The sequence below is a fragment of the Cyprinus carpio genome, unplaced genomic scaffold, assembly GCF_018340385.1.
Source record: "Cyprinus carpio isolate SPL01 unplaced genomic scaffold, ASM1834038v1 S000006643, whole genome shotgun sequence".
In the NCBI taxonomy this organism is placed as follows: Eukaryota; Metazoa; Chordata; class Actinopteri; order Cypriniformes; family Cyprinidae; genus Cyprinus; species Cyprinus carpio.
This window is the reverse complement of record NW_024879270.1, coordinates 781,867-808,532: the sequence shown is the minus strand read 5'-3', so window position 1 is coordinate 808,532 and position 26,666 is coordinate 781,867. Positions and strand designations below refer to the sequence as shown.

Here is a 26,666-nt window from a genome sequence, read left to right as displayed (position 1 = left end):
TAGCAACAAAACTTCTGTTTTAATTTCACTGGGTCTTTAATCAGACAATCATTAATATTAGGGTGTGTAAATGTGTACAACAATGTGTTTGTACTATAATTTGTAGTAAAACAATTTGTCAGCCATATTTAAAGATGAAACTGTATTTATCCTATAGGAGAACCTACTGTCTGCTGCAATGGATGACCAGGTAGCATATTTGGAGAAGGTTCCAGATGAGATCTTTATTGCAGACTGCCCATATACTGAACTCAGATCAGATCTTATCGACAGCTTTCATTCTCTCACTGAGAAATATAAACTAAGATTAGCAATAGTGGGGACCAGACTACAAGGCCTGGACAGGTAACATACTCATTATTATTAACTCTTTATTATTCACCTACAGTGGTCATGACTTGTTCCAAATCTATGTAGAGTTAGAAAGTTTTTTTTTTTTTTAAACAAATCCATGAGAGGCCATTTATGGCAGGCCATTGTAAGGAATGAAGCTAAACTTGATCACAATGTTTTTTTTAGAATGTTATTTTTTTTTTTACTCTGTGGGCTGGACCTGTATAATCTTGGAAGTATTATCTGTGAAGTGTCATTTGTATACTGTGTGTGTTTATCTCAGGAATTGTGGCTGGAATGCAGCAGATCATGAGTGTTTTCAGCACATAATGAGTCAGTATTCCCCAAGTCTGCGGAACCAGCGCTCACTTTACATTGACATGTTGCAGAGAATGCTGCCACATATATCCAAACAGGAACTGGTCAGTACTCCTGCTTAGAGCGGTCTCCTTTTGTCTTTCTCTCTCTGGTGAGGTCTGGTGTGCTCAGCAGGCTGCAAGTTGTGCCGAGTCACCCATACATTAACCCTTATGCACATACACGTAGGGTTGACCTTTTCTGACCAAACAATATTATATCCTAGCCCTATATATACAAATATACACAAAATATGGATTTTTATTTTTTATTTTTGAAAAAACTGAATGAACTACCTTAAAAGTGTTAGAAATGTATCTGGTCATAAATAAACGTCTGTTTTGGTGTCTCTGTTCGGAAAGAAATTAATATGGGTGGGCTTAAACCAGAAGTCTGTCAAAACTAAATGAAAAGCTTATTTTTCAAGATGTACAATGATTTTCTGTTTATAGTTTACATAAAGTAAATATGCCTCGTATAATTCATAAAATTTCTTTTTTATTTTTTCAATTAGTATTGTTATTACTTTTATGTAAAATAAAGCTACTGTGTTTAAAATGCTTGGTGGGGATGTGGATTCACCTCAGTGACAAAAAATTTGGACCCAGTCTGCAGGCTACATTGCTTCGCCAGTAGGTGGCAACAAGTGACTTAGAGTATAAAACAGAAGTGCATATACTCCTGGGCAATGTAGCAAAAAATGTCAAATGATTCGAAATTGTATTAACTCATTGAGTTGGATGACAAGATAACTGATAATGATCTAAATCACACTTAAATATTTTATTTTTTGTTTTTTTTATTTTATTTTGTAAGGGAAAGAAAAAAAGAAAAAGAAAAAACTGACCTGGCCAAGTATGTCACCATCATTCAGGCAATCTAGAAATTTGTGCAAAACCTGTATTCTTTATATCAAGGAGGATTGAGTCTGTTTAGAATTCAGATATTTGAATATTAGTAATAAAAGGTGTACTGACTTTTGTTCCATTGAGTTTGCTCTGGGGCTTGCATTTTTAATTTAGTAAACTTGAGCTATTAGATTTTTAATTTTTAACAAACAGCACTTATTCTACTGTTCAACATAGAAGATGATACATTTTTTAATCATTTGACATTTTAGTCATGTTGCACAGGGATGTACTCACATCTATTGTATACTGTACTCTAATGTTGCTTAGATGCATCAGATTTGTTTTGACCAGGCTTTATACTGGCCCAGGAACAGCAGCACATGGATTAATGGGTTGTTCTGGTCTTATCATGTGTTTTTTAATTATTATTATTATTATTTTTTTTTTTTTTCCATTTTGGCGTTTAATTATATATCAACAGGCAGATTATGTATACGTTTAGGATGTCATCACAGCGATAACACCTGAAGGTTTCATTTGTTAATTTTTACTAACAACAAATGAAGAGGCGTTTCTAGAATTTGCATGAGAGGGGCAACAATTACTATGGAGAGGCCAGTCTTCTTTGACTGTAGATAGCCAAATCATGTAAAAATGGGTAAGCTTTAAATTCAGCTGCAAACCCTAACCAAGTTCTATACACTTCCTTTAGAAAGGAATAAAGAAAGAATTTCAGGGGTATAAAGCTTCTTGCATCTTACCCAAAAAGACGATGTCTTTTAATCACTGTTAAACGTACTTCAACTAAGCTGGGGTCTGAATACTTATGTCAGTCTTTTTCCTGGTCATGCTTGTGAACAGTCACTGTATCTGTGGTTATTTGTTATATTGCAGAGTGTGCATGAGCGTCAGAGTGACTGGTATCATTTCAGCATTACACAGAAGAATCTGATACTGCAGGGCTGGCAGCGGGATCACTCAGAGCTGCTCCTGAGGGCTCTGAGCATGTTGGAGGACTGCAGAATATCTCACGTACAGCAGCAGGAACTTCAGAAACAGCGCTCACACCAGCAGAACATCTGTCTCAAGCTCAGAGCAAAGGTTTTTACATTTATCATCTTAAGATACTGTCACACTATATCTTCCGTTTTTAATTAAAAATACATTACAAATAACACATTCAAAATCTGACATTTACTCCACTTCTGTGCAATGCTTTAAACCTTTACTTTTTAATTATGTGATCTTTAAATTCAGTCATAAGGTCAATCTGGGAGTCATATTGCAGGATTCTGTTTGGAAAATATTAATTTTGCAATTCCATTTAGTAGAATAGGAACACACAGCCCAACACATCTACACTTCTCCAGTTTCCATCTGTATATTTCTTGCTCTCTTACTCTATATATCAGAACACAGCTGTGTGGGGAAGTCGTGGCCTAGTGGTTAGAGAGTTTGACTCCTAACCCTAAGGTTGTGGGTTCGAGTCTCGAGCCGGCAATACCACAACTAAGGTGCCCTTGAGCAAGGCACTGAACCCCCAACTACTCCCCGGGCACCGCAGCATAAATGGCTGCCCACTGCTCTGTGTGTGTGTGTGTGTGTGTGTGTGTGTGTGTGTGTGTGTGTGTGTGTGTGTGTGTGTGTGTGTGTGTGTGTGTGTGTGTGTGTGTGTGTGTGTGTGTGTGTGTTCGCGAAGTTGCCCGGCGCTCACTGCTGCTGGATCTGAGCAAACCCAAGGTCCCTTATGCTGCAGACGGAGAACCAGGTTTCCTCGGTTTCCAGTAGAAACCTAGTGGAAAGCTGGATACCAGAGCTACGGAATTCAGAGTACGTTCGGATTGGCCCGATCTGAATGATTTGTGCAGCAATAACAATATACAGCTGAACTGGGCACATACTGGCGGGGAGCAGGTGAATATCAGTCAGGGGCAGATTATGGATCCAAATGTGTATGCTGAGGCGTCTATACATCACACTGGAACCAGTGAGAGGCGTCCGGTTGAACAGCCGGACGTGCAGGTATGAAATCCTCCAATACTTTCAAGCACAACAGCGCGATTACTGGGTTAACCTGCGCCTTCAAGGTAAACTTGCATGCCTGCAGAGCGCGGATCATACAGTCTCACACTCGGCGTTACAAAATTCAGCCGATAACGAAGATATCCTAAAATTTGTTATTAAAGCTCGGCTGCAAACTCTCCAGACTAAATACAACCTCTCTTTGTGGTTCCCAAAACATCATGAACCATTCTGTTTACTACACAGCGATAAGGTAATGGAATCCACAGCGCACATTCTGAACGGATGTCCCGCGTTTAAAGGACTTTACATTGCGCGTCACGATCGCATCGTAAACATAACGGCTCAAGAAGTTTGCAAAGTATCTAGACAAAGTGCAATACATACAAACAAAACTGTTAAAACTAGCTGGTTTTTAAACCTGAATGATAATAATATAAACTCCCTTAGAAGTGTTCTCAGGGAATACCCAAACACTCCAGACATCTTGTCATCATTGACCTTTCTAAGAACATTCTGATTCTGGAAGTGGGCTGTTGTTTTGATCTTTACATGGACTTGTGTTTTTCTGAGAAAATGTTGACGTATCAGTCATTAACCAATGCTTTGGCAGTGTGTGGTTACAGGATCAAACTGGTTATTCTTATTTTTGGTAGCTTGGGACATGTGCACAGATTATGTGTCAGAGGCTTGCAGACTGCTGGACTGAGTAAAAAGATCTCTAAGCAAACAGCCAGATATTGTTCTGTGTCAGCAATCATAGGCAGTCTACATGTTTGGAGAAGACGATGTCACCTTTATCCATAGTCTACTTATTAATATGGTTGCGACTATTTGCATTGTCTGTATTGTCAGGTGAAACATAATAGGCTCTTTGTGAATATTTGGATGCTGTGTTGTTCTAATCAGTATTTGTCATTCCAAATAAAATAATTAATTGTGTGTGTGTGTGTGTGTGTTTATTTTCATTTAACTAACATACTTCTAAGTATGAAAATACCTGCATGTTCAATAATAAGTAAATAAATAAACAAGCAATCATGGATTTAGCCTACACATGATAATTATTTAAATAATCATATATTTAAAAAAGAATATCATTAATTTCATGAATATCAAAGACTTTTGTCAAGGTTAATCCATTTGACCTAATCAGTATGTGCCTATTCATAAAATATTTGATATTTTACATATTTACATCACAAAGTATAGTATGCAAATATGTTTTATGTGAATTTATAAAACTATGTGTACCTTCACTGCAGTACTCCTTGTAGGCTACTTATATGAAAACTGCTTACGTAAGGGAAAGTTCACCCAAAAATGGAAATTGTGTCATCATTGAGTCATCTTCAAGTTGAAAACTTATGAGTTTCATTTTTCTGTTGAGCACAAAAGAAGATATTTTGCAGAATGTTGGTAACCAAACAGTTAAATGCATAATTTTCATTCAGGTATACCATTTTTATTATATAAATGTAATATTTTCTTGATTCTATTCATTTTTATTAATTTATTTTTATTTAACTTATTGATACACAATACCCTGTTGGATCACCTTAATGGCTGCTCTTTGTTCTGCACTATGTTCCACCATTTTAAGACAAACAGATTTATTGTGTTTTCATATTCAAGAGATTATAAACTAGATGCAGCCTTTTGGGGGGGTTTGCATCGAATGTTCTTTGACTTTTATGCATAATTAATTTGTTTATGAATAAAGATTGATCTGTTGAAAACAGTTATTTTGAGTTAGACGCTAAATGCTCTCCTCCTATTTAAATTTTACATTGAAGGGGTGAATACAACATATTTGCCCACCGGCAACTCTAGTTGCCGCACATTCTAATACAATTTTCAAGAAAATAAACTAAAACCTGGGGAAAATAAATGCAGAAAATGTTCACATAGCACACTATTAACATGACTATATGCATGAAACCATTCAGAAAAATTTGGGCACAAATGGGTTAACTTTTGCTTTTTAATTAGTAGACTTTTAAAACATTTAGGATTGAGTAACAATATTGTGGGCTGGATTATTTACTTTTTAACTAAGAGGACACAAAAAGTGAAAGTAAATGAAATGTGACCATGCCTTAAGGTGTTGTAAATGATAAAAAAGAACGCCACTCAGCATACTACTGTTTATAGTTGCATTTTGCATACTGTTTCATATACTGTTTAATTTATATATTAATATAGTCTGCAGTATGTAGTAACAAGTAACCCATGTTAGTATTCCATCTGTGTGAGTGTTTAAGACTGTATGCTTGTCTAATTTGAGTGTGTAATCATGTTTTGATGTTCTGAATGCCCAGAGAGATTTGCTATGTTGTATTTTGATGGATCAATAACATACATCTCCAGTGTACATATTTACAGCTTAACGCTTCAGTTGTCTAAATACTTGTCTAATTGCTGCTGAAGCCACCTGTCCTTCTGTGTGTTTTTAGCTGCAGCGGTGGCGCATTCAGCAGGAGGAGGCTGCGGAGTTGGAGGCTACTCTTGCTGCTAACTGGTATAAAGAGGAAGAGGTGAAACTGAGGAAAGAACAGCAAAGAGAAAAAACTAAAAGAGCTCAAGTGAAAAAGCAGGTGAAGTCATCATTAATTAAAGTCAACATGGAATAGCATTCCCAAACCATTCACCTCTGTAATGTGACATGTAATGGACAACATTTTATGAAATTGACCAACAACTCAAGTGAGTGATCGTGTGATTTAGTCACAGTTTCAAAGCACTGACTTTATATGAAAATATATATATATATGTATGTGTGTGTGTGTGTGCGCCCAATGTAGTCCAGTTTGAGCATTAGTAAAAAAAAAAAAGAAAAGAAAAAAAAAGAAGTGGAACCCCTGGGCTTTGACTTCAGCTCAATAGCTTGATTAATGTGAGGCTGTGTGATTGTGTAGGGTTTGACCTTGTCTACTTCCTATTCCTCTTCACGTCCTGCAGAGCTGTGTTGTGTCACTGATTAATAAAAGGAATAGATTATACAGCGCTTTATACTCTTTTCATTGACACATTTATTCATCTATAAATGTATACATGATTTTTCATCTGAAACAGTATGCCGGATTTACGCATAGGGATTCTAGGCATGTGCCTATGCTCACTCGTCCACGGGTGGCCCAAACACAATGAAGAGATATATAATGTTTTGTTATACTATGGGCTATCTACAACAATAAAAGAACCAAAACTTCAGAAGACATTGAGCAAATAAATATAAAAAACAATAGGGTAAAAAAAAAAGACAAACTATTTCCATGTCTTCCACCTTTTTTATGTAAGGAAATCACGATTTCTCCGGTTCTCTCTCATAGACGCACACACACACGTACTTGCGCACACACGCGTCATCAACGCCACCCTGCGAATATATCGATAAAATAGTTTCGGAACTGAAAAGCTACATGACATTTCTCAGTAGGGAGGTTCTTGAAGCAGTTCAACAAAGATTCGCTATTAGTAGATGCTGCAAAAAATTTCTTTTGACTATATTTCTTTCTTTTTCTTTCTTTTTCTTTCTTTCTTTCTTTCTTTCTTTCTTTCTTTCTTTCTTTCTTTCTTTCTTTCTTTCTTTCTTTCTTTCTCTCTTTCTTTCTTTCTCTCTTTCTTTCTTTCTTTCTTTCTTTCTTTCAGATAAATACGTTCAATGCAGAGAAGCAGAGAAAACAAGAGATGCAGAGGTGGGGGGATATGTAGAGGATTAGGTGCAGAGAGATAAAGAAAGGTAAAATACTTTGGTTGGTTTTGTGGATTTGCAAAAAAGGACAACCTGCATGGCATTAGTAATAATGACTAATAACGCCTCAGCCTTGCAAAATAAAGAGCTATAGATACCGTAGTGACAATAGATACCTAGATACCATAGCGACCAAAGCATCTTACAAATGATGACAGTAGAAGCAATCAAACTAACAAAAGAGCAACATTATGTAAGTGCTGTGACAAGTCCCGGTCAGTCTAACACAGTACACATAGCTATTTTTTTTCCCTTTTTTTTTTAAAGAACAAAAAGTAGATAGAATATATAGTAGATAAAATATAAAGCTAGTGTTAGAGGGTCATATTATTTATTTATTTGTTTGTTTATTTTTGTAAAAAAATAAATCAAGTAGATAGAATAGAAATAGAATAGAGAATGCTATTGTTAAAGGGTCAAATGTTTAATAATAAATAAAATAAGACAAGTTAATAGAATAGAAATAGAATAGAGAGTTCCAGTGTTAGTATCACATGCACGCTGGTGTAAACACACATACCACCAATAATTTACAGGAGATTACTTTTAACCTACACATAGAGGATACACAAAGAGAATAAACACAACCACTCCACTATAACGTGACAAACACAGACAACTGAATAGAACAGGGAATATAAATACACAGGGGTAACTAGGGAACTTATGACGCTTTTCCACTGCATGGTACGACTCGGCTCGGCTTGGCTTGGCTCGGCTTGGCACGGTTTGCATTTCCACTGCAGTTTAGTATCGCTTTAGAGAGGGCGGGATTATTCACATGTCATTATAGTTGCGCCCCTCTACTGCCATGACTCCAAAAAAACCTTTTTCATTCTGCGTCACCCCATCAAGCTGTAAGGAATTTAGCTTCTTTAAGAGGGGAATCGAATCTAAAGATTCTAATTGATCTGATTAAACTGACAATTGCCCGAGACAATTGGGCGACATGGTTACCCATTGATAAATTTTACGACTCGCACCTGGTAAACAGGAGACTCCTAAGCTGCAACCGAAAACTTAGGCAGCTGACTTGCTGCCTCACTGCCGTATCAGGCAATGACTTTAGGACAGGCTTCTGAGGCATAGTAATGGTTTAATGATCTACAGCAAAATATGGAGAGTTTTGGTGATAACTAAGTGGATATTTCATTACTGCAGTATTAATTACTCGCTAGAAATGACATCAAAAGTGGAAAACATTGATTAAAAACATACATTTACACAAACTGACCACCGACTGCAACTTTAAGATGCCAACTTAGAGACTTAGAGAGTGCTTGATTTAGAGGGTCAAGTGTAGATGGAAGAGTAGATGTAATGTATGATTTAACAAATTTATTTAACATTGTCGATAGTGCTGGTATAATCAGTTATTTATTGTTGCGTGTCAGCGGCTTTTCAAATTGACTTTTTCAGTAAATCAATTTAAAAGTCTAATATAACAACTAATTTGCACCATCACTCAAAAATGTTAACAAAAGTTTCTGTATGGGTTGTTTCATATATTACAATGACTTGAAGTATTAAAGTATTCAAATAATACTATTTCTGAGCCTGTCCTCCAACAAAAAACGACCATATAGGTCGTTTGTGCAAGCACCTTATTACGACCTATATTTACGTTTTAAAGTTAAGCGGCCTCTAGCGGGCGTAAAAATAATGACAGTATCGCGTTGCGTCTGTCGTCATGAAATGATGTATAACGTCATTACCAATCAAAACGCATGTTTATATGCAAGGTGTGGACTTTTTACACCGATCTCACAGTAATTCGTACATATTTTACAAGGTGACTTATTCGTTCGAATGACCACACCTAACCCCACCCCCTAAACCTAACCCTCACAGAAATCATGCTAAATTATGATTTATTTTACATTTTACGTGCACATCCGTTCTCTGGGATCGAACCAACCCATGATAGCATGATTGCATATCAAGGTATAACGCAATAATCTACCAACTGAGCTACACGAAACGCAAATCACAGTGCAAATAAAAGAGTACAAAACATTAATATGGAAACGACCTTTTGCCGATAGGGGTGCAATTGTAGTATACGCTCTGATGGGTCGTATTTCAGGGATTTGGACAAACAACCTATACGAGAGTATTAATTGGAGGATAGGTTGCTATTTCTTACTGTGTATTATATGGGGTACATATGAATAAAAATGATTAACTAATTTTCTTCCTTGTTTTCATCAAAAATATTGGAGATGATGATGATTACAACACAATATTGAAAAATACTGAAAATATAATATTGAGAAATACTGTACACTGAATATTGTCAAAATGTTGAAAAATTTCATGACAGTTTTTGTCAGACATAACTGTTTCAGCTCTGTCATTGTTTGTATTTGTTTTATAGAGTGAATTTCAGGAAAGAACAGTTTCAGCAGAAACTGCAGATGCGTGAAGCTGAAGAAAAACAAAAACAGAAGGAAGATAAAGAGAGAGAGGAGAGACTGCAGGCTTTATGCAACCAGGTACACACATATTCCACCTAATGATCTGAATCGGGATGTATTCTAAGTCTAGAGTATAGCATCATTTGAAGCATTAAAAAACAGTAGTGCTTATTTGTTTGCTTTAAGGTCTCTAAAGTAGCTGAAGCCAACCCAGAGAGGATGATGGGAAACACAGTGGCATGGAGAGTACGTCAACAGCCTGAAGAAGTGTTTACATTACAAAGGCCACTGTACCAGCTAAATACGTACACTGATTCACAGGTAACACACACAGCACATACTGCAGATACCATACTACCCACACATTCACCTTCCAACACACAAACACACAAAACATTTCATCAGTCAAAACAACTACAGTATGTAACCAACAAGTGTTCACTGTTCATTTTCAGTATAACTTACATATCTTGCACACAACATATGGGCTATTTCATTAGAAATATTAGATAAAAAATCAGTATTTCAAATGAAATCTATAATTGTATTTCATATACGGTATCTTTCATTATAATTAATGATTTAATTAATAGGCCTTCAGCCCCGTTCCTAAAGACCCACTGGCCTGCAGAGTTAAGTTAAAACCCTAACCAAACACACATGAACCAGTTAAACAAAGTCTTCAGGATCACTTAAAAAAATCACAGGCCAGGTTTGCTAAATCAGGTTGTAAATAAAATTTGCAAGACAGTGGGTCACCCTGGAGCAGGGTTGAAGACCGAGTATTTAATTAGTTTAATTACATTTTACTGATTTGCAATTTCAGTTTTCTCTTCTTGTCATTTTAATGTAATTCCAGTTTAACATCCTGTGGGGAGTGGCCAATTCAGTTTCAAATTCATGATTTGAAATGGTCGATTCTTAAATTCAGAAATTTTCCCAACCCTGTCTTCTGATTGTCTGCTCATGTACATGGGACATTCTGTTTCTGCCAATAATAATGGTTAACCTGTGATGACATTTTGGGACTCTGACGTTTACAAAGTCGCTGGCCAAGGCCAAACAGTGAAACAGCTTTTTTTCCCCAGACTTTTGTTTCATAACATGGAGATTTAACAGCACATCCTGTAAATAAACATAGAACAGAGATAAGTTACTGACTTTAACCTTGTTCATGTTAAAGCAGTTCAACCTGTCAACAGCTGCTCTGGTTATAGAATTACAGTCTAGAAAACATTGATCTATTATAGGAATCCATTTAACTTTACTTCCCTTATTGTTGCTTGATCATCTCACTTCAAACTTAGATTTTGGTGATATATGGACTTGTAATCAATCGATAATGCTATGAATAATTAAAAGAGTCTTATTATTTTGTCTTTCTTTCAGATTGTGTCTGATCCCAGAGTGCGTATTGAACAAGCGCTCAGAACCGCAGGTCTCCATAACACCCCTTATGCAAGACAAATTCTTTCTGAGATCCAACCTCTAAAGCCACCCAGAAGAGACATGGAGTCCGCTGCCTTCAGATCCTGACCAATAATTATATGAATGTAATCATCTTTTCACATGTATGAGTAATGATTTGTCTACCTGAGGGTCTACTGTCTTCATATTAGTCTACATATTTTTTAACCACATTCCCTTGGACACTTTATTCAATATTTGAAGGATTGATTGATACGTCAAAGTGTTGATCTCAGAAGATTAAGGAATATATATTTTCTCATGATATGAACAGCATGCTTGAGGATAACAGACCTAACCAATTTGGGCTTATATTTTGGGCTTTTTTTTTTTTTTTTAGGACAATAGATGGCAGACAAGAAAGTAGGCTTCAGTGCTTTTTTAGACCGTATTATTGACAGGCCTCAGATTCAGATTTGTTAAAAAAAACTATTTTGTGGTAAGAAGTGAGACTATGACCCAAAACACTGTTATAAAAAGCTGCATGAGGTTTATGAACTGCAGTACAAAGTTCTAAGCCATTCGAAACCTCTTGAGACAGAATCTAGCATTTCCGGAATAATCAGCTGCTTTGAGTTTGTTATACTGTATTATAAGTATCAAATGTAAATTAAAGAACAAACCCACATGACTCATTTCATTATCTTAACATAAACTTTATTTAGATTAGTTTATTTCTACTTAGACACCAAAGCTACCCTCAACAATTATGTTACTACATAACGAATGCTTAGGATAAATAAATAAAAATTGGTACAGTGTAATTGGTTTATTTTTATTGGTACAGTGTAAAAGGTCAGTGTGAAAACTCACCATACATATAATTTAAAAAAAAAAATATATATATATATATTTGATTTACAAGTTAAAATACACACAAACTGTTTTAGTACTAGTACTACAGTAGTAACTTAGATGTGTTCATTAGAGCTGATATGTAAGGTAGTCCACTGAGGATGGTGTGAGAATGTGAAAGTCATCTTTAAATAACACAAACACACTATGAACAGTATTATATACACTGTAGATCATTACAGGATTTTATGAGATAAGTCCAAGGCGTTTCTTGATGAAATGAGCCACGAGGCACTGCGGTCTCTGCTGATATTCCAGGAGAACATCATGAGGTGTTGAAATTTGATCCCCCTCAAACCGGTTCAGCAGAGTCACACACACTACTGCAGCTGCAAAAAATAAAAATTAAAATGAATAAAACAATGACACCACTAAGTGGCCAATGGCATGGTAATTAAGTATTACTAGAAGTAGTTTTGAGGTTATAACATGCTGCTTGAAGGAGGTATGAGGCTTATAAAGCAGTACTGCGTAGCATGACTATACACATGATTGAAGGGTTAGTTCACACAAGATAAAAATTCTGTTAGAATTGTTTGTGTCAGGAACATAGAGTACTCCAATTTAAGTTTTTCATTGAAAACCTTTGCCTTTTAAAAAGCTCTAAAAATCTTATTAAGGGCTCAGAAATCTCTAAAATTTGGCATAACTTGTAGTTCTTATAAATCTATTATGGTGCTCCTTCAAATAATAATGAATAAAAAAAAACTCCTCTGTTAACAGTGGTGATGAGGACAACAAACAATGTAAACTTCCTAACTACCTTTCAGATTGCAGACACGACACATGGCAGCAAAGACAGTGGATTCCATCTCAATGTTCCTGACGCCTGCTTCACTGGCTTTTCTCAGATATTCCAATTTTTCTTCAGTGGAAAATGAGCACAGAGCTCCATCCAGTCGCCCTTGACCTACAACAGGGAAAAGAAGTGATGATGGAAAAAAAAACATTTTAGTGTGCAGTCTTCAAAAGGATGTCTGGGTTTGAATGCTTGTGATCAATAAGGTGTAAGACGCCATGATGTAAATACAGTCAGCTATTGTTAGGCAAGTCTGACATGTAAACTAAGGTTAATATTTGGTCTTTTAGAGGTACTCCACACTGGCGCATACAATAGCTGGTGAACAGATTGTACGGCAATTCTACATTTATATATTATATACTATGTAGCACAGCTACACTATATTATATATTTAAACACAACTGGAGCACTGTATTGACCAATCAACATCCAGGACCACAACTATCAGAAAACAATTACTGTACCTTCATAAAAGTCATGTGTGCACATTGTGTTTCCGATAACAGTGGGAGTATCTGGAAGCTCTGAGGAATACTGCAGCAGCTCTTGGGCCACATCCTCATCTAGCTCTGTACTCCTGATGATTACCTTTCCCAAAACCACCTGCTCAAACTGTGGCCTGAAGAACGAGTCTACAGCTTTATCTGTGATTACTACGGTACCTGCAGGCAGACCTGTGTGTTCAAAGAAAAGGCAAAATAAATTTTTTCCCCGAGAGAATAGGGCAGCAAACCCTTTAACTTCATGCCCCCTCCATGCAGCAGTATTAAGCTCTGATATATAATGCTTCAGAGTTTGAATTATTGACTGATTACTGTTTGAGTCTCCACAATTGCCATTAAAGTTAAAATCACGTGGGTGATGTATTTGCACTTCATAATTTAATCATACAATAAAGCTGGAAGTTCTCACCAACTCCGCCTGATGTGCCAATGCGAAAGATGATGACATCACGACAACGAGCATGATAGAGCAATTTAATCAGCTCATGCAACATGATGGAGATAGAGGGAACGCCCATGCCATGCTGTCAAAGACATCAAAAAAACCATAAGTTATGATGCTTGTGAAAAAAAGTGATGCTTGCCTCATACAGAATAAGTGATATAATTAAAATAATGGTATGGTTAAAATAGTCTGCCAAGAAAAAGTCCAGCCCTTTAGAAAAGTAACAAAAAGTAAGTTGCATGATTTGAAGTCCAAGCATAACTTAGAGCTTGTCTTAAACACCTCTAATCATTTCCCCACCTCATTGTGCATTAGCACTATTAGCAATATTACTGAATTGGTAAGATTCATATTCAGTGCAAGTTTTACATACTCCCACATCACATGATATTCATACACTATGTTCAAATCAATTAACAGGCATGTATGATGAATGAACTAATTTAAACACAATCCTCATCATATTTGAGATACTCACGCTAATGGACAGCACAGGTCCCACTTTATACATGGAATACCGGTCTGTTCCCTCACAGATATCTCTGATGTCAGCAATGTTGCCGGGCAGCTCCAGCTCCTCATGAATAAACTGGGCAAAAGATCTCATCCGATTGGGACTTCCGCCAACACAAACAAACTAAAAAAAAAAAAAAAAAAAAAAAAAAAAATATTAGCAAAAGGAATCACTTTCCCCACAAAAGGATTTTTTTTTAATTATTATTATTATTATTTTTAGATCAAGCCATCCAGAACATGTCACTCCCTGATTTTACCTGTTCACCTGTTCTCATGTTACCTTGACTAGTCTTTATTAGTGATTATTAGTGTAAATATATGCACGTGTTTACAGTGTTCACTGTCAGGTCTTGTCCTTGCATGCCATTTTTAAGTGTGAGCATTTTATGCCCTTTGTCAATTATTTCTTAGCTACCAGTGTTACACTGAACTGTGTAACTGAATACAGAGATAGGCAACTTATTTTCTGACATAGCTGTCCTCATAAAATAATTCAGGCTCAAATGAATGTTTCTTATTTATTACTTTCTTGTTTATTTTTCTAAGCAACAAGTAATAAGCAACATTATAGACACTTTATTGCAAAAAAATAATAATGATAATACTAATAATACTACTAATACTACTAATAATAATCCCCTTTAAGAGGATACAAGAGTTTGAGTGTGTTTTCCAGTCAGCATGTTAATTGTGTCGTATTGATAGTTGTCTTTATCAATCATCCTTTAAACCTGTGGCTTTTAATTCTGGTCATGTGTAAAGTACACATCTAATATAACCAAATTACGTTGGTGACTCTTTAGAATAGGTATTAGAATAGTGAACACATATTCACTATTAACTAAGAGATTTCCCTGAACACACTCCTAAATTGCTGCTTATTATTAGTTAGTAAGGTAGTTGTTTAGTTTAGGTATTTGGGTAGAGTTAAAGGATCAAAAATATGATCATTCAGAATAAGGCATTACTATGTGCTTTATAAGTACTAACAAACAGCCAATATGCTAGTAATATGCATGCTAATAAGCAACTAGTTAACACATGCATACAAAATGTGAAGAGCAGCCAGAACCAGAATTGAGAACATCTGCTCTATACAGTCCTATAGACTATCTTACTTAAAGTGTAATCAAACTTAAGTTAACCTTAAATCTGCTGTCTAACTCAGGTCAGGACTTACACACCTTCACATCTCCAAACATCTGGGGCAGGTCATGGGTCTTGGTGCCCAGGTTGAAGTGGTACAGGATGTCTTCTTCCATGCTGTCCAGATGAGGGTTCTTCACATACTCCTCCTGTCTGTGACACATCACATCTGTTATTGACGTAGACTACGACAATAGTGTGTTACTCAAAAAGCAACATTGCATCTAAAGAAAAAAAAAGACTTTAGTGAATGTTTTCTCAGCTTTAGAACAGTGTATGGGACAGTCTTTTATGAACTGAACAAAGTATCTCCCAAGACATAAACCAGAACTCTTTAGTAAATCTTTACACAACCATAAGCCTGAAACGTCTAGCTACTTAAACCCTTATCTTATCTAATCTTCTAAACTTTAACTTATTGGATCTGCTCTGACCTGTTAAATAAGTATGATTTGAGTAAAATAAAGTTTTCTTACTGAATGTAATCACTGTGTTCATTCCCCATGCTGTTCAGTAAAATAGGTGCCATGGTTGCAGTTCTCGTCAATCTGCAAGAAAGTGAAATTAATTCAATATCTTCACACATAGATATGAGGAAAAATATGCAGAATTAAATTCCATTTTTTAATATCTTACAGCAACTGTATTTTTAAAAGATATCCTTTAATTGTTTAAATTTTTCTACTTCTAATTTTTTCCCCTTTACTATGTAGGCCTTAGTGTGTCGTCAGAACCTTTGGAGAATAAAAATGTGTCTCTCTAAGACAAGCTCATATATAGAGCTCAGAATGCAATGATTGGTTATAGAGGGAGGTGTAGCACCTTCTACATCTTTCTCTACCTGGTTACTGATCTCTCGCTGACATGTTCACAAATAGACTTATTCTCTACAGAGAGATGCAGCACTGTGCCAACATCACCTCTGAACACAGACAGGCTGAAGTGTGCACACAGTTTTCTTCTCCATCTGCTCCAATCCATCCATTAAAAAGAACAATTTAAAATTGTAGTTTTGTAAATAAAGTAATGCATAGGCAACGTTTATAGTTGTACAAAATGAATTACATGCATTTAAATACAGGACTTATTGATGGTGACTGTACAAGTGTTTAAGGGATTATGTAACATGATCAATAGAGTTAACAAAACTCAATGCTAAAATAAATATTGTCTATGTGCCAGTTTAATTTAACCCTCTGGCTGTGTTTGGATTCCTGTAACATTCATGGGGTTCCCGATCAAAAAAATCACCAGCCTCCAAACAATTGCTTATATCTCTCATTATGCTATATTATCACCAAATGTTGGATCCAATCTTTTTGTCAACTTTTTTTCTTTCATTTAGGACTGGTTTTATGTTTCTATTTGCATTTGATTTATCATAGGCCTCATTTATCTGAGAGTAGGTACCTAATTTCTTGAGGGAAAAAAAGCATTTTTTTATGTATAATTTTCACAATATGAGAAAAAAAAACACTAGTGTGCTTTAATGAAGTTTGCTTGGAAATGCCTTTATTTTATATGTATAAAAAAAAAATGTTAGTCACACTTGTGGTGTTTCACAGCCACTCAAAGTGAATGGGGAAGAATGAAAGTAAGAGAAACAACTAGTGTCCAAGAGCATGTTGATTATGTTGAGTACATGTGTGCTTGCAAAAATAAAGGCCTTGGACCTGTGCATGTGTGTATGCATGAATACTCACACTACCACAAACAGACACACACACACACACACACACACACACACACACACACACACACACACACACACACACACACACACACTCAAACTGTCTTGTCTTTAGCCTGCATTGATTTTGCTTTAAAATAATCTTTCTTTCATCTACAACAAGATAACTGAGACTTTTTATCTCACAATTCTGACTTTTTTTCTCGCAGTTGCTACTTTACTTTGCAGTTCTTTTTTTCTTGCAATTGCAAGTTTATATGTTGCAATTCTGACTTTTTTCCCTCGCAATTGTGAGTTTCTTGCAATTCTTTTTTTTTCTTGCAATTGTGAGTTTATCCCACAATTCTTTTTTTCTTGCAATTGTGAGTTTATCTCACAATTATTTTTTTAAAAGTTAGAATAGTGAGAAGTTGCAATTACCTTGTTTTATTTTTTATTTTTTATTCAGAGATTTTACACACATGCACAGGTCCCAAGGCCTTTATGATTGCAAGTACACATGTACAGTCGTGGCCAAAAGTTTTGAGAATTACATAAATATTGGAAATTGGAAAAGTTGCTGCTTAAGTTTTTATTAGTTTTTATTTAATAGTTGCTTCTCATCCAAGGGAGTGGGCTCACTCACAATTCTGCCCAAAAACACAGCCATGAATAAAGAATGCTACCAAAACACCCTCCAACAGCAACTTCTTCCAACAAGCCAACAACAGTTTGGTGAAGAACATGGCAAAGAAGGACTATGCAATTCATCTGATCACTCTTCATAACATTCTGGAGTATATGCAAATTGCTATTATAAAAACTTAAGCAGCAACTTTTCCAATTTCCAATATTTATGTAATTCTCAAAACTTTTGGCCACGGTTGTACAAAAAGTATTCTCGTCGCTTCATAATGTTACGGTTAAATCACTGATGGCAGATGGAGTATTCTGACGATGCTTTTCTTACTTTCCTGGATCTTGACAGTGTTATTTATTTGGCAGTCTATGGGACAGTCTCAAGTCTCCCGATTTTCATCCAAAATATCTTAAATTGTGTTCCGAAGACGAACAAAGCTTTTACGGGTTTGGAACAACATGGGGGTAAGTGAATAATGACAAAATTTTAATTTTGGGATGGAGTAACCCTTTAATGAATATACAGTTATTCATTGTTAGTTAGTGCTAATTCACAGTGCATTAAGTAAGGAATAACTGACGACGGGCCGTTAAATTATTAGAAAAATAATGCACACCCAAGGTAGTGATGCAGCCACGACGTGAAGCGGAGTGGCCGTTACACCTCTGGGGTGCATTATTTTTCTAATAATTCAACGGCCCGGAGTCAATTATTCCGCTTATACTACGGTTACCACACCTCAAGACATCGATCAGATGATTTATATAAAAGGATTCGTCCAGTTTTTGTACTTAAATCGCTATTGTGAGTAGGACTATTTCTTCCGCATCTCATCCAATGCCTCTTTTGCTAGTTCCAAAACGTCGTTTTAAACTGGTAACGGAGGCTTGAGACATTGATAGCATTCTAATGCAGTTATTAATTAAGTTATTAGAAAGAGAGCGAGAGCGACAGAGACACAGAGAGAGAGAGAGAGAGAGAGAGAGAGAGAGAGAGATTGTGTGAATTAAGCTAACGTACCTCTGTGCGTCTCTAAACACTCTTCTGCTGCAATGTCTCTAAACAGCGCTGTTATTACATCGCTAGTGAGAAATGTCATGTGTAGCCTTTAAGTTGCTATACTTTATAGGCTAACTGATAAAATCGTCAGGGCAGCGCTGACAACACCTTTTTGTGCAAACTGCGTGACCGTTTGTAACAATATACAAACTCCATAATTACGGGAAGAAGGAGGCGGAAACCGGCGAACATTCAAATAAAACTTTAATCACCAAAATAAACATAAAACCGCGCGACAGCCCCTCACGGTCGACTGCCGCGCACAAACCAAACACAAAATAAAGCCCAGGCCTGGTCCTCTCTCGTCCTTCACTGTCGTCGCTCCTCTTTTGTATCCTCCCAATCTCCTCCGTGGGACTCGAGACCGGTGAGTGGAGCAGGTGTCGCTCATTTCCCAATCACTCCACCGGCCTCGCTCCGTTCCCACGGCTCTCGGCCCCGCCCCACTCATCACACCGTTATTATAGCTTTACTATATACAAAGTGATATGGAACTGTAATACGGTCAAGAGAGCTGCCTGGAACTACGTTCGCCGTGCATTTCCCAGAAAATAATTGCAAACCTCAGAACGTTCGTCAGCCAATCAGATTCAACCATTCAACCAGGGTTTTAGTTGTGGAAACCGGAAAAAATCGGGTGTGCATTATTTTTCTAATAATTCAATGGCCCGTCGTCAAATATTCCTTACTTAACTAATGGAACCTTATTCTAAAGTGTTACCGAAAATTATTCATAAGTACGTTTTTTTAACTCAAAAAATGAGGTGTCTACTCTCAGATAAATAAGGCATACGATTAACCAGATGCAAACAAAAACACAAAACCAGTCTTAAATGAAAGAAAACAAGTTGACAAAAAGACTGAATACAATATTTGGTGATAATATACCATAAGTAGATATTTATAAGCAATTGTTTGTAGGCTGGTCATTTTTGACCGGGAACACCTCAAGTGTGACAAGGTAAAATAAAAACCACACACACAAAAAAATGAAAATTCCTAAAACATTTCTGAGAATCACTTATACCCTGTGTAAACAAAGTCAGTAAGTTTGATTCCAATGCAATAACATTAATTAGTATTTTCGGGAAAAAGAATATCTTCTCCAGGTCAAACTGACCCAGACACAACCAGAGGGTTAAGTAAACCTTGACATTCTGTAGCAGTGCAGTTGCTGCTATCTGGGCAAAAATTCACTGCAGAGTAAATTTCAATATTAAATTTTATTAGTAACTAGATAATAATATTAGGTGTAAGTAGATAATAATATTAGATAATAATATGAGTGTGTAAGTGCTTAACTGACAGTAGAGGAATATAAATGAAAATATATTTGTGATATATATATCACATTTATCTGTTCAAAATGTCTTAATATGCCTATCCTTTAAATAGTTCTGAGCTCTGTGAAACAGATTGAGGAAATTATATTCATCTTATATGACACCTCATAATCTGAAAAAGTAATAAAATGTATTTAAGAATGCCCGCAACTCAAACTCACTTACACAACTAGTTCATTCTCAATTACCCTGGCATAAGCTCATAAAGGGGAAGCAGAGTTTGAGATATTTTTATTTGAAAATCAACAGCTTTGTTTATTTTAAAATTTTATGTACTGAGACAACATTAAAGAGTGCATTAAGGTTGTGCATAGTTGAGACAGCATATATCAAAAAACAATTACATTATTGAGCAAGTACTTTCAAAAACTGCAAAATCACAACACATGCTCTAAAGACTTGGTAAATGTATATTTATCTCCATCTGCATACAGCACAGAACACACTGAGGGTTTTGCAACAGCTCTTCAATAGATTACACATTAAATCAAAGCAAAACAATGTTGAAAGTTGTTGAATCAGTGTGAATTTGCAAAACACACTATGTACTTTAATTTCATATTGCTTACTCTCAAGTTATGTTATCACATGCTTTATCATAAAAAGCCACAAATATGTAGCATTTGAATATTTAATAGCTACAGCTTTATCACGAAAATAATTATTTAATTTAATTGTGCATTTTAGATTTTAGGAGGAATAGAAGGAGGGCTCCTGCTTCCTTGTGACCCATGACTCTCTTAGATGTCCTAAGTCCGTTACTTGCAAGAGAGCCATTCACTTTCCCTGTACTGGGAATATGCATAGAAATGATATGCAGATAAGGTTATGCATAGTAAAACAAGGCGTTGTAAGCTCCATATATGGTTATTTCGGGGAGGAGACAAGGTGGAAATGCACGTACGCACTTGTACGTATCTTTCCCTGACTGGGATCTATAAAGGGATTTTTTTTACAGGTTCTGGCGTATGCATGGTTTTATAAATCTGAAAACGTTTGTGCATACGCAAAATCTAGCTTTTGTGCCTACATACTCTTTTAGGATGAAATCTACGGGTTTTATAAATTTTATAAATGAGACCCCTGATCCCCATATTAACTGGGTAGAAGGGACCAAAATTTCTTGGAGCTTATCATGTCATGTTAAATATCTTGTCTTGGTTATGCTTGTTGTGTCCTCTGTTTCTGTGTTGCAGAAGGAACTCTGTGATTTATCTGGTGTCCCTGAGGAGTACCGCGATCTGCTTTTCTCCATCCCCATCGACTGTATGACTTTAATATCGATCTTGTCCCGGTTAGTATGCCACCTCGTGGTAGACTTTATTTCTGAACACGAGGCGCTTGATAAATACTTTGCTGACCTGCGTGCCACCGGCACCATTGTTCCCTCCTAAAAACATGCGTTTTTTTTGTGAAAAAGAAGGATGATTCTTTGCGTCCCTGCATAGATTATCGTGAGGTGAACAACATAACAGTTAAGAACCAGTAACCGTTGCCACTTATGCCACCGGCCTTTGAGATCTTGCAGGGAGCAAAGATTTTCACAAAATTTGGTGCAAAGAGGGAGATGAGTGGAAGACAGCTTTTAATATGCCCTTAGGCCACTTCGAATACCGGGTTCTTCTGTTCTGGCTCGTCAACACTCCGGCTGTTTTCCAAGAGCTCGTGAATGATGTCCTGAGGGACATGCTCAATGTCTTCGTTTTTGTGTACCTGGACGACATTTTTTTTTTCTCTTCCCAGGAACATGTCCAGCACGTGCGTTGTGTGCTGTAACGCCTGTTAAGAGAATTGCCTTTTTGTTAAGGCCGAGAAGTGCGTTTTTCATGCTAGTTTGGTTACATTTTGGGTTTTGTCGTGTCTGTCGAGGACATTATTATGGATCCAGCCAAGGTGAGCGCCATTAACGATTGGCCCATCCCTGTCTCTCACACAGCTCTCCAAAGATTTTTGGGGTTTGCAAATTTTTATTGTCCCTTTATTCGGGGTTTCCGTTAAATGGCTGCTCCCCTTACTCGCAAAGTGTACTGCATTAGGCTAACCGAGATTTGTCATTTGCACTTACATATTGTTGCTCTTTTGTTAGTTTTTGATTTTGACTTCTATTGTCCTCATTTGTACAGTAAGTCACTTTGGATAAAAGCGTCTGCTACATGACTAAATGTAAATGTCTCTCTGTCAGGTCTTGATCCACTGCAAGGCTAGTCAACGGCAGTGGTGCAAAAACGTGGTATGCAGTATATGCAGTGCATAGTGGCACCATACATAGGGGGCGCCCTTTTGCGAAAATCATTCTGTGAAAATCTTCTTTAATAAAACATTATATATAAAAAGCTTAGCAATTAAAAATAATTAATACAACATATTTATTTAACACTTTTTAGCATTTTAATGAGTACAAAAATGTATTTATTAAAAACAAATGAAATCATATTTAAATGCATAGCCTAAAATAACTCATTTTACATGCTTACATTATTTTCTTTTGTACAAAGCTCGATTTAGGTATGACAAAAGTGCTGCAATGAATTGATTTTGACAACTAATAGAATGTTAGAATAGAATGACAGATAACTTTTTCATTATATACAATTCAGTGAAGGATGACTGTAGTTATCTGCATGTCTCATCCATAAGTGGGCCTATGCAATGATGGAGAACAAGGTTTTGGGGGTGTTAAGACCCAGAACCAAGCTTACTGAGCAATAAAGCTATAGTGAGCCCTTTTATTAAAATACCTGGAGCCTTGGTAATACAAAACTAATACAAAAATTGTCATTCACTCAGTATAACTTGATATAATTCACAACTATTTCAGCTACAATGAAGTACAAATGAATTGTATTCAGTTGTGTTTTAGGCACTAAAACAGTCCAGTACATTAGAGTCAAATCCATTTCTATATTGAAGTAATAAAGATTTCTGTGCCCCCCCATACTGGTTGCTGCCCCCTTCCTGGCTACCCCTATGAGAACATCCTGGTGAACACATAAAAATAAAAAAAAACCTTTGTGAATGGCCATTGGTTTTGCATTTGAGAGAAACTGAGAAGATTGTAAACAAAGAAAAAAAATAGCCACTTTACTGAAAATTGCTGAAAATTGCCTACTTCATATTTCAATACAAAACAATGCTGAACTTTGACAAAAAGGAGATTTTTAAATGTTATAATAGTGATTTTATAATGTCTAAATATAAATCCATTAGCAAAACATGTGAAAATAACTATATTACAGAGTGTAAATGGTAAAGGAGACAATAAATGATCCTCTGCTGCCATTTAGTGGCCATAGTGGGAATCCTGACATTAATTTTAATAGTATTTGTTTTTCTATGGGTGAAATCTTGGCAGAAATCTTTTTAGGTTACATATGTTACCATAGTTCCCTGAAAATAGGGAATGAGACTCTGCGTCCTCTAGAGGGCGCTAGGGGAACGCTGTCAGCGTGTCCGGTGTCTGAAGCATGAATGAAAAAACAACAATGAACTTGACATTGGAAGCCTATAACGTAAGCAAATGAGTGAGTATAAAAGGGCACCTGTAGAATACGTCATCCTGTATTTTTGTCTGAGGAGACACAGGCATGATACCGAAGCATGGCATAGGGATGCAGCGTCTCGTTCCCTATTCTCAGGGAACCATGGTTACATGTATGACCTGAGACATTCCCTTTCGAAAGGGAACTCCACGCTGCATCCTCTAGAGGGCGCTAGGGGATGGTATACCAACGCCGCTAGCTGAGGGATGAGTTCCCAGGTAACTGTTTCCCCAAGTCAAGACTTAAGGAACAGCATCCATGCTAGCGAAAATGCTAGGCTTTACGGCAGGCTCAAGCTCCAATCATCATAGACTAACTCACCCACTGGAGTCTGGAACTCTAAGAGTTGAGGTCTCAGCATAAAGACTCCCTAAGCGAGAGGAGATCTAGCTACACTCAACGCCAGAGGCAGTTAGTGAGGCTTAAAATGAAGAGCCTACAACTCACATTAATGCCTAAGCGGAGCTCTGGGGAGCGCAGGCTTCAGCAGGATGACTCTCTTAAACGAGAGGAAGCCTAACAACACTCAACCCTATTAGAAAAACTCTAAAGAGTGGAGGCCTCAGCATGACGACTCTCTGGAACGAGAGGATAGAAAAACTCTAAAGAGTCTAGAGACAGTTAGCGAGGCTCACAAAAAAGGAGCCTGCAAACTCCTGTTACCACCAAAGATGGAGCTCTGAAGAGCAGAGGCTTCAGCAGGATGACTCTCTTAAGCGAGAGGAAACCTAACAACACCCTGTATAAAAACTCTTAAGAGTGGTGGGATTGGTGTGACTAATTTTTACGACTCTGTATGATGGGAGGAGATGTGTATACACTCAGCGCTAAAGACAGTTAGTGAGGCTCACAAAAAAGGAGCCTAAATACCAAAGTACTGTCTAAGTGGAGCTCTGGAGAGCATAGGCTTTAGCAGAATGACTCTCTTAGATGAGAGGAAACCTAACAACACTCAATCCTAGTTTGAGCTCTTAAGAGTGGAGGCCTCAGCATAACGACTCTCTAAACCAAGAGGAGGCCTATCCACACTCAGCGTCAAAGGCAATAACGACTCTCTAAACCAAGAAGAGCCTACGACACCTGACTTGCTGCCGCATATGCCCTACCATTCAGACGAGATGTTTCTTTTAGAGGACTGGATGGCAGGGCCGGAGCCTTTAACGTAGATGTTACCCCATCTGAGAGATAGCTCGCAAGCGTCTCTTCGATAGGGGGCATCGACGCATATCCATGCTTATGCATCCCTTCGATGTTAGCATAATTAACATGCTGATACCGATGGATGCGGGCTGAATATGGATTATCCCATGCCTTCTCGATCTTGTTATGGAGAGCTGGAAAGAATGGGAGGCTCACGGGAGCTGGGGGGTTATGTCGAGAAAGAAATCACTCATCAAGCCTGCTGTGAGCGACTTCCTCTGTCTCGTGCTTCCACTGCAGGTCTAACCTAGCAGTAGCACAATCCATAAATTCCAGCAGCTCATAAAGCATCTCCATCTGCGATCCCCACGATCTCTATCTCCTCGCTGCCTCAGCAGGACACAGATCTGCACACTTCCTAAAATGTCTAACATTAGACATTTTCTTGTTCTTACCACTCACACTTCAGAAACAAATGACCCTGAAGACAAAAAAGAGGATGACGTATTCTACAGATGCCCTTTTATACCCACAGTCGCTCATTTGCTTACGCCATAGGCTTCCGCCTGCCAATGTCAAGTTCATTGTTGTTTTTTTTATTCATGCTTCAGACACCGGACATGCTGACAGTGTTCCCCTAGCGCCCTCTAGAGGACTAAGCGTGGAGTTCCCTTTCAAAAGGGAACTTCAGCTGAGCATGGAAAATTTTCCATGAATTATCTCAAGTAAAAAAAAAAAAATGAAGATATTCTTTAAAATACATTTTACTATATAAAAATGTGCAATAATATTAATAACTTTGAGGCAAATTAATAGTATTATAATATATAAAAAGTGAGCAATATTACATGTGTTTGAAAAAAAAAATTAATGTGTTCTACTGTCAGGGGTCTGCCATCAGGAGTTAAAGGGGATGTTATGTGACACACATTTCTTTTTTTCTTGTTTTTACGTTTTTCCCTATGGTGTTAAAAAGGAGGAAGGGGGTTCAATCCTTTGTCACTTTTTATTTTTTTATTTTTTTATATTTTTTTACTCCTGGTGAGTTTGTATCCTTCCATACACATGGGCCTTTGGTCACTGACTTGCAGAAAGTTTTCTATACGAGTTAGTGTTAGAGGCTACTAGAATATAGGGGGGCGCCGACACTGTTCTTGCATACCCCTCGGCAAATGTGCAGTTGCTCCCCTGGTCAATGGTGAAGATCATGGTCGTCGCTGAAGGAGAAGAAAACTGAGGATCCTATGCTAGAATGCCCAGTTATAGGGGCGTAGCCATCATTTCAGAAGTGAGGGGGACAGAAATGTTTATATATGTATATATATTTTGTGACGAGTCAGCTGCCTCCCCCCTAATTATCATCGTCACCCCGCCCCTTAATCACCGCCCTTCACCAGGCTCCCGACAGGAGTGGGTGTGTGAGAGAGGTGGGGTGCTGAAATATCCAGGGCTGGGGGCGTGTAATGAGGCACACATGATGCAAATGGAGCCTCATCACCGCCGCTGTTTAAATGCCGAGCACGCCTCTCCTCAAGAGACCAGTCTCTTCCCCATGCACGCATGCTGGTGTCCTCGTGGGTCAAGGTCCGGACGAAGACTGCACCCGTTACACGGCCGTCGGGCCAGGATGCCAGGCCGTTTAATCCTTTCAAGCGCCGAGGGCAACAAGAAGGATGCACACTGCCCCACCTACAAGAAACCCGCAGCATGACGAAGACACCAGATTCCCTATTTATTTTGAACACTCTTCTCCTTTGGACACTTTATTCCCTGTTTTTGTTAATTTTCTTTTAATAAAAGCCTCTCTG

General features: G+C 37.3%; 2 protein-coding genes across 2 annotated transcripts in view; one reads left to right on the top strand and one right to left on the bottom strand.

Moving 5' to 3' along the window:
- LOC109096474 (coiled-coil domain-containing protein 148-like) overlaps window positions 1-11,299 on the top strand; it is a 97,413-nt gene extending 86,114 nt beyond the window's left edge. The window contains 9 exon segments of the mRNA XM_042755142.1: window positions 158-345; window positions 617-755; window positions 2,436-2,642; window positions 6,020-6,160; window positions 7,215-7,277; window positions 7,280-7,305; window positions 9,695-9,812; window positions 9,921-10,055; window positions 11,124-11,299. Coding sequence (XP_042611076.1) covers window positions 158-345; window positions 617-755; window positions 2,436-2,642; window positions 6,020-6,160; window positions 7,215-7,277; window positions 7,280-7,305; window positions 9,695-9,812; window positions 9,921-10,055; window positions 11,124-11,270 — 1,164 coding nt within the window. The 3' untranslated portion in view covers window positions 11,271-11,299.
- A 651-nt stretch (window positions 11,300-11,950) lies between these two features.
- Window positions 11,951-16,258, bottom strand: upp2 (uridine phosphorylase 2). Its single transcript, XM_019084527.2, has 8 exons — window positions 16,105-16,258; window positions 15,945-16,016; window positions 15,507-15,621; window positions 14,285-14,443; window positions 13,771-13,885; window positions 13,323-13,532; window positions 12,820-12,966; window positions 11,951-12,385 (listed from the first exon to the last, which is right to left on the bottom strand). The coding sequence occupies exons 2-8, from the start codon at window positions 15,995-15,997 to the stop codon at window positions 12,243-12,245; spliced, it is 942 nt and encodes a 313-aa protein (XP_018940072.2). The 5' UTR covers window positions 15,998-16,016; window positions 16,105-16,258; the 3' UTR covers window positions 11,951-12,242.
- Window positions 16,259-26,666: the final 10,408 nt, after the last annotated feature.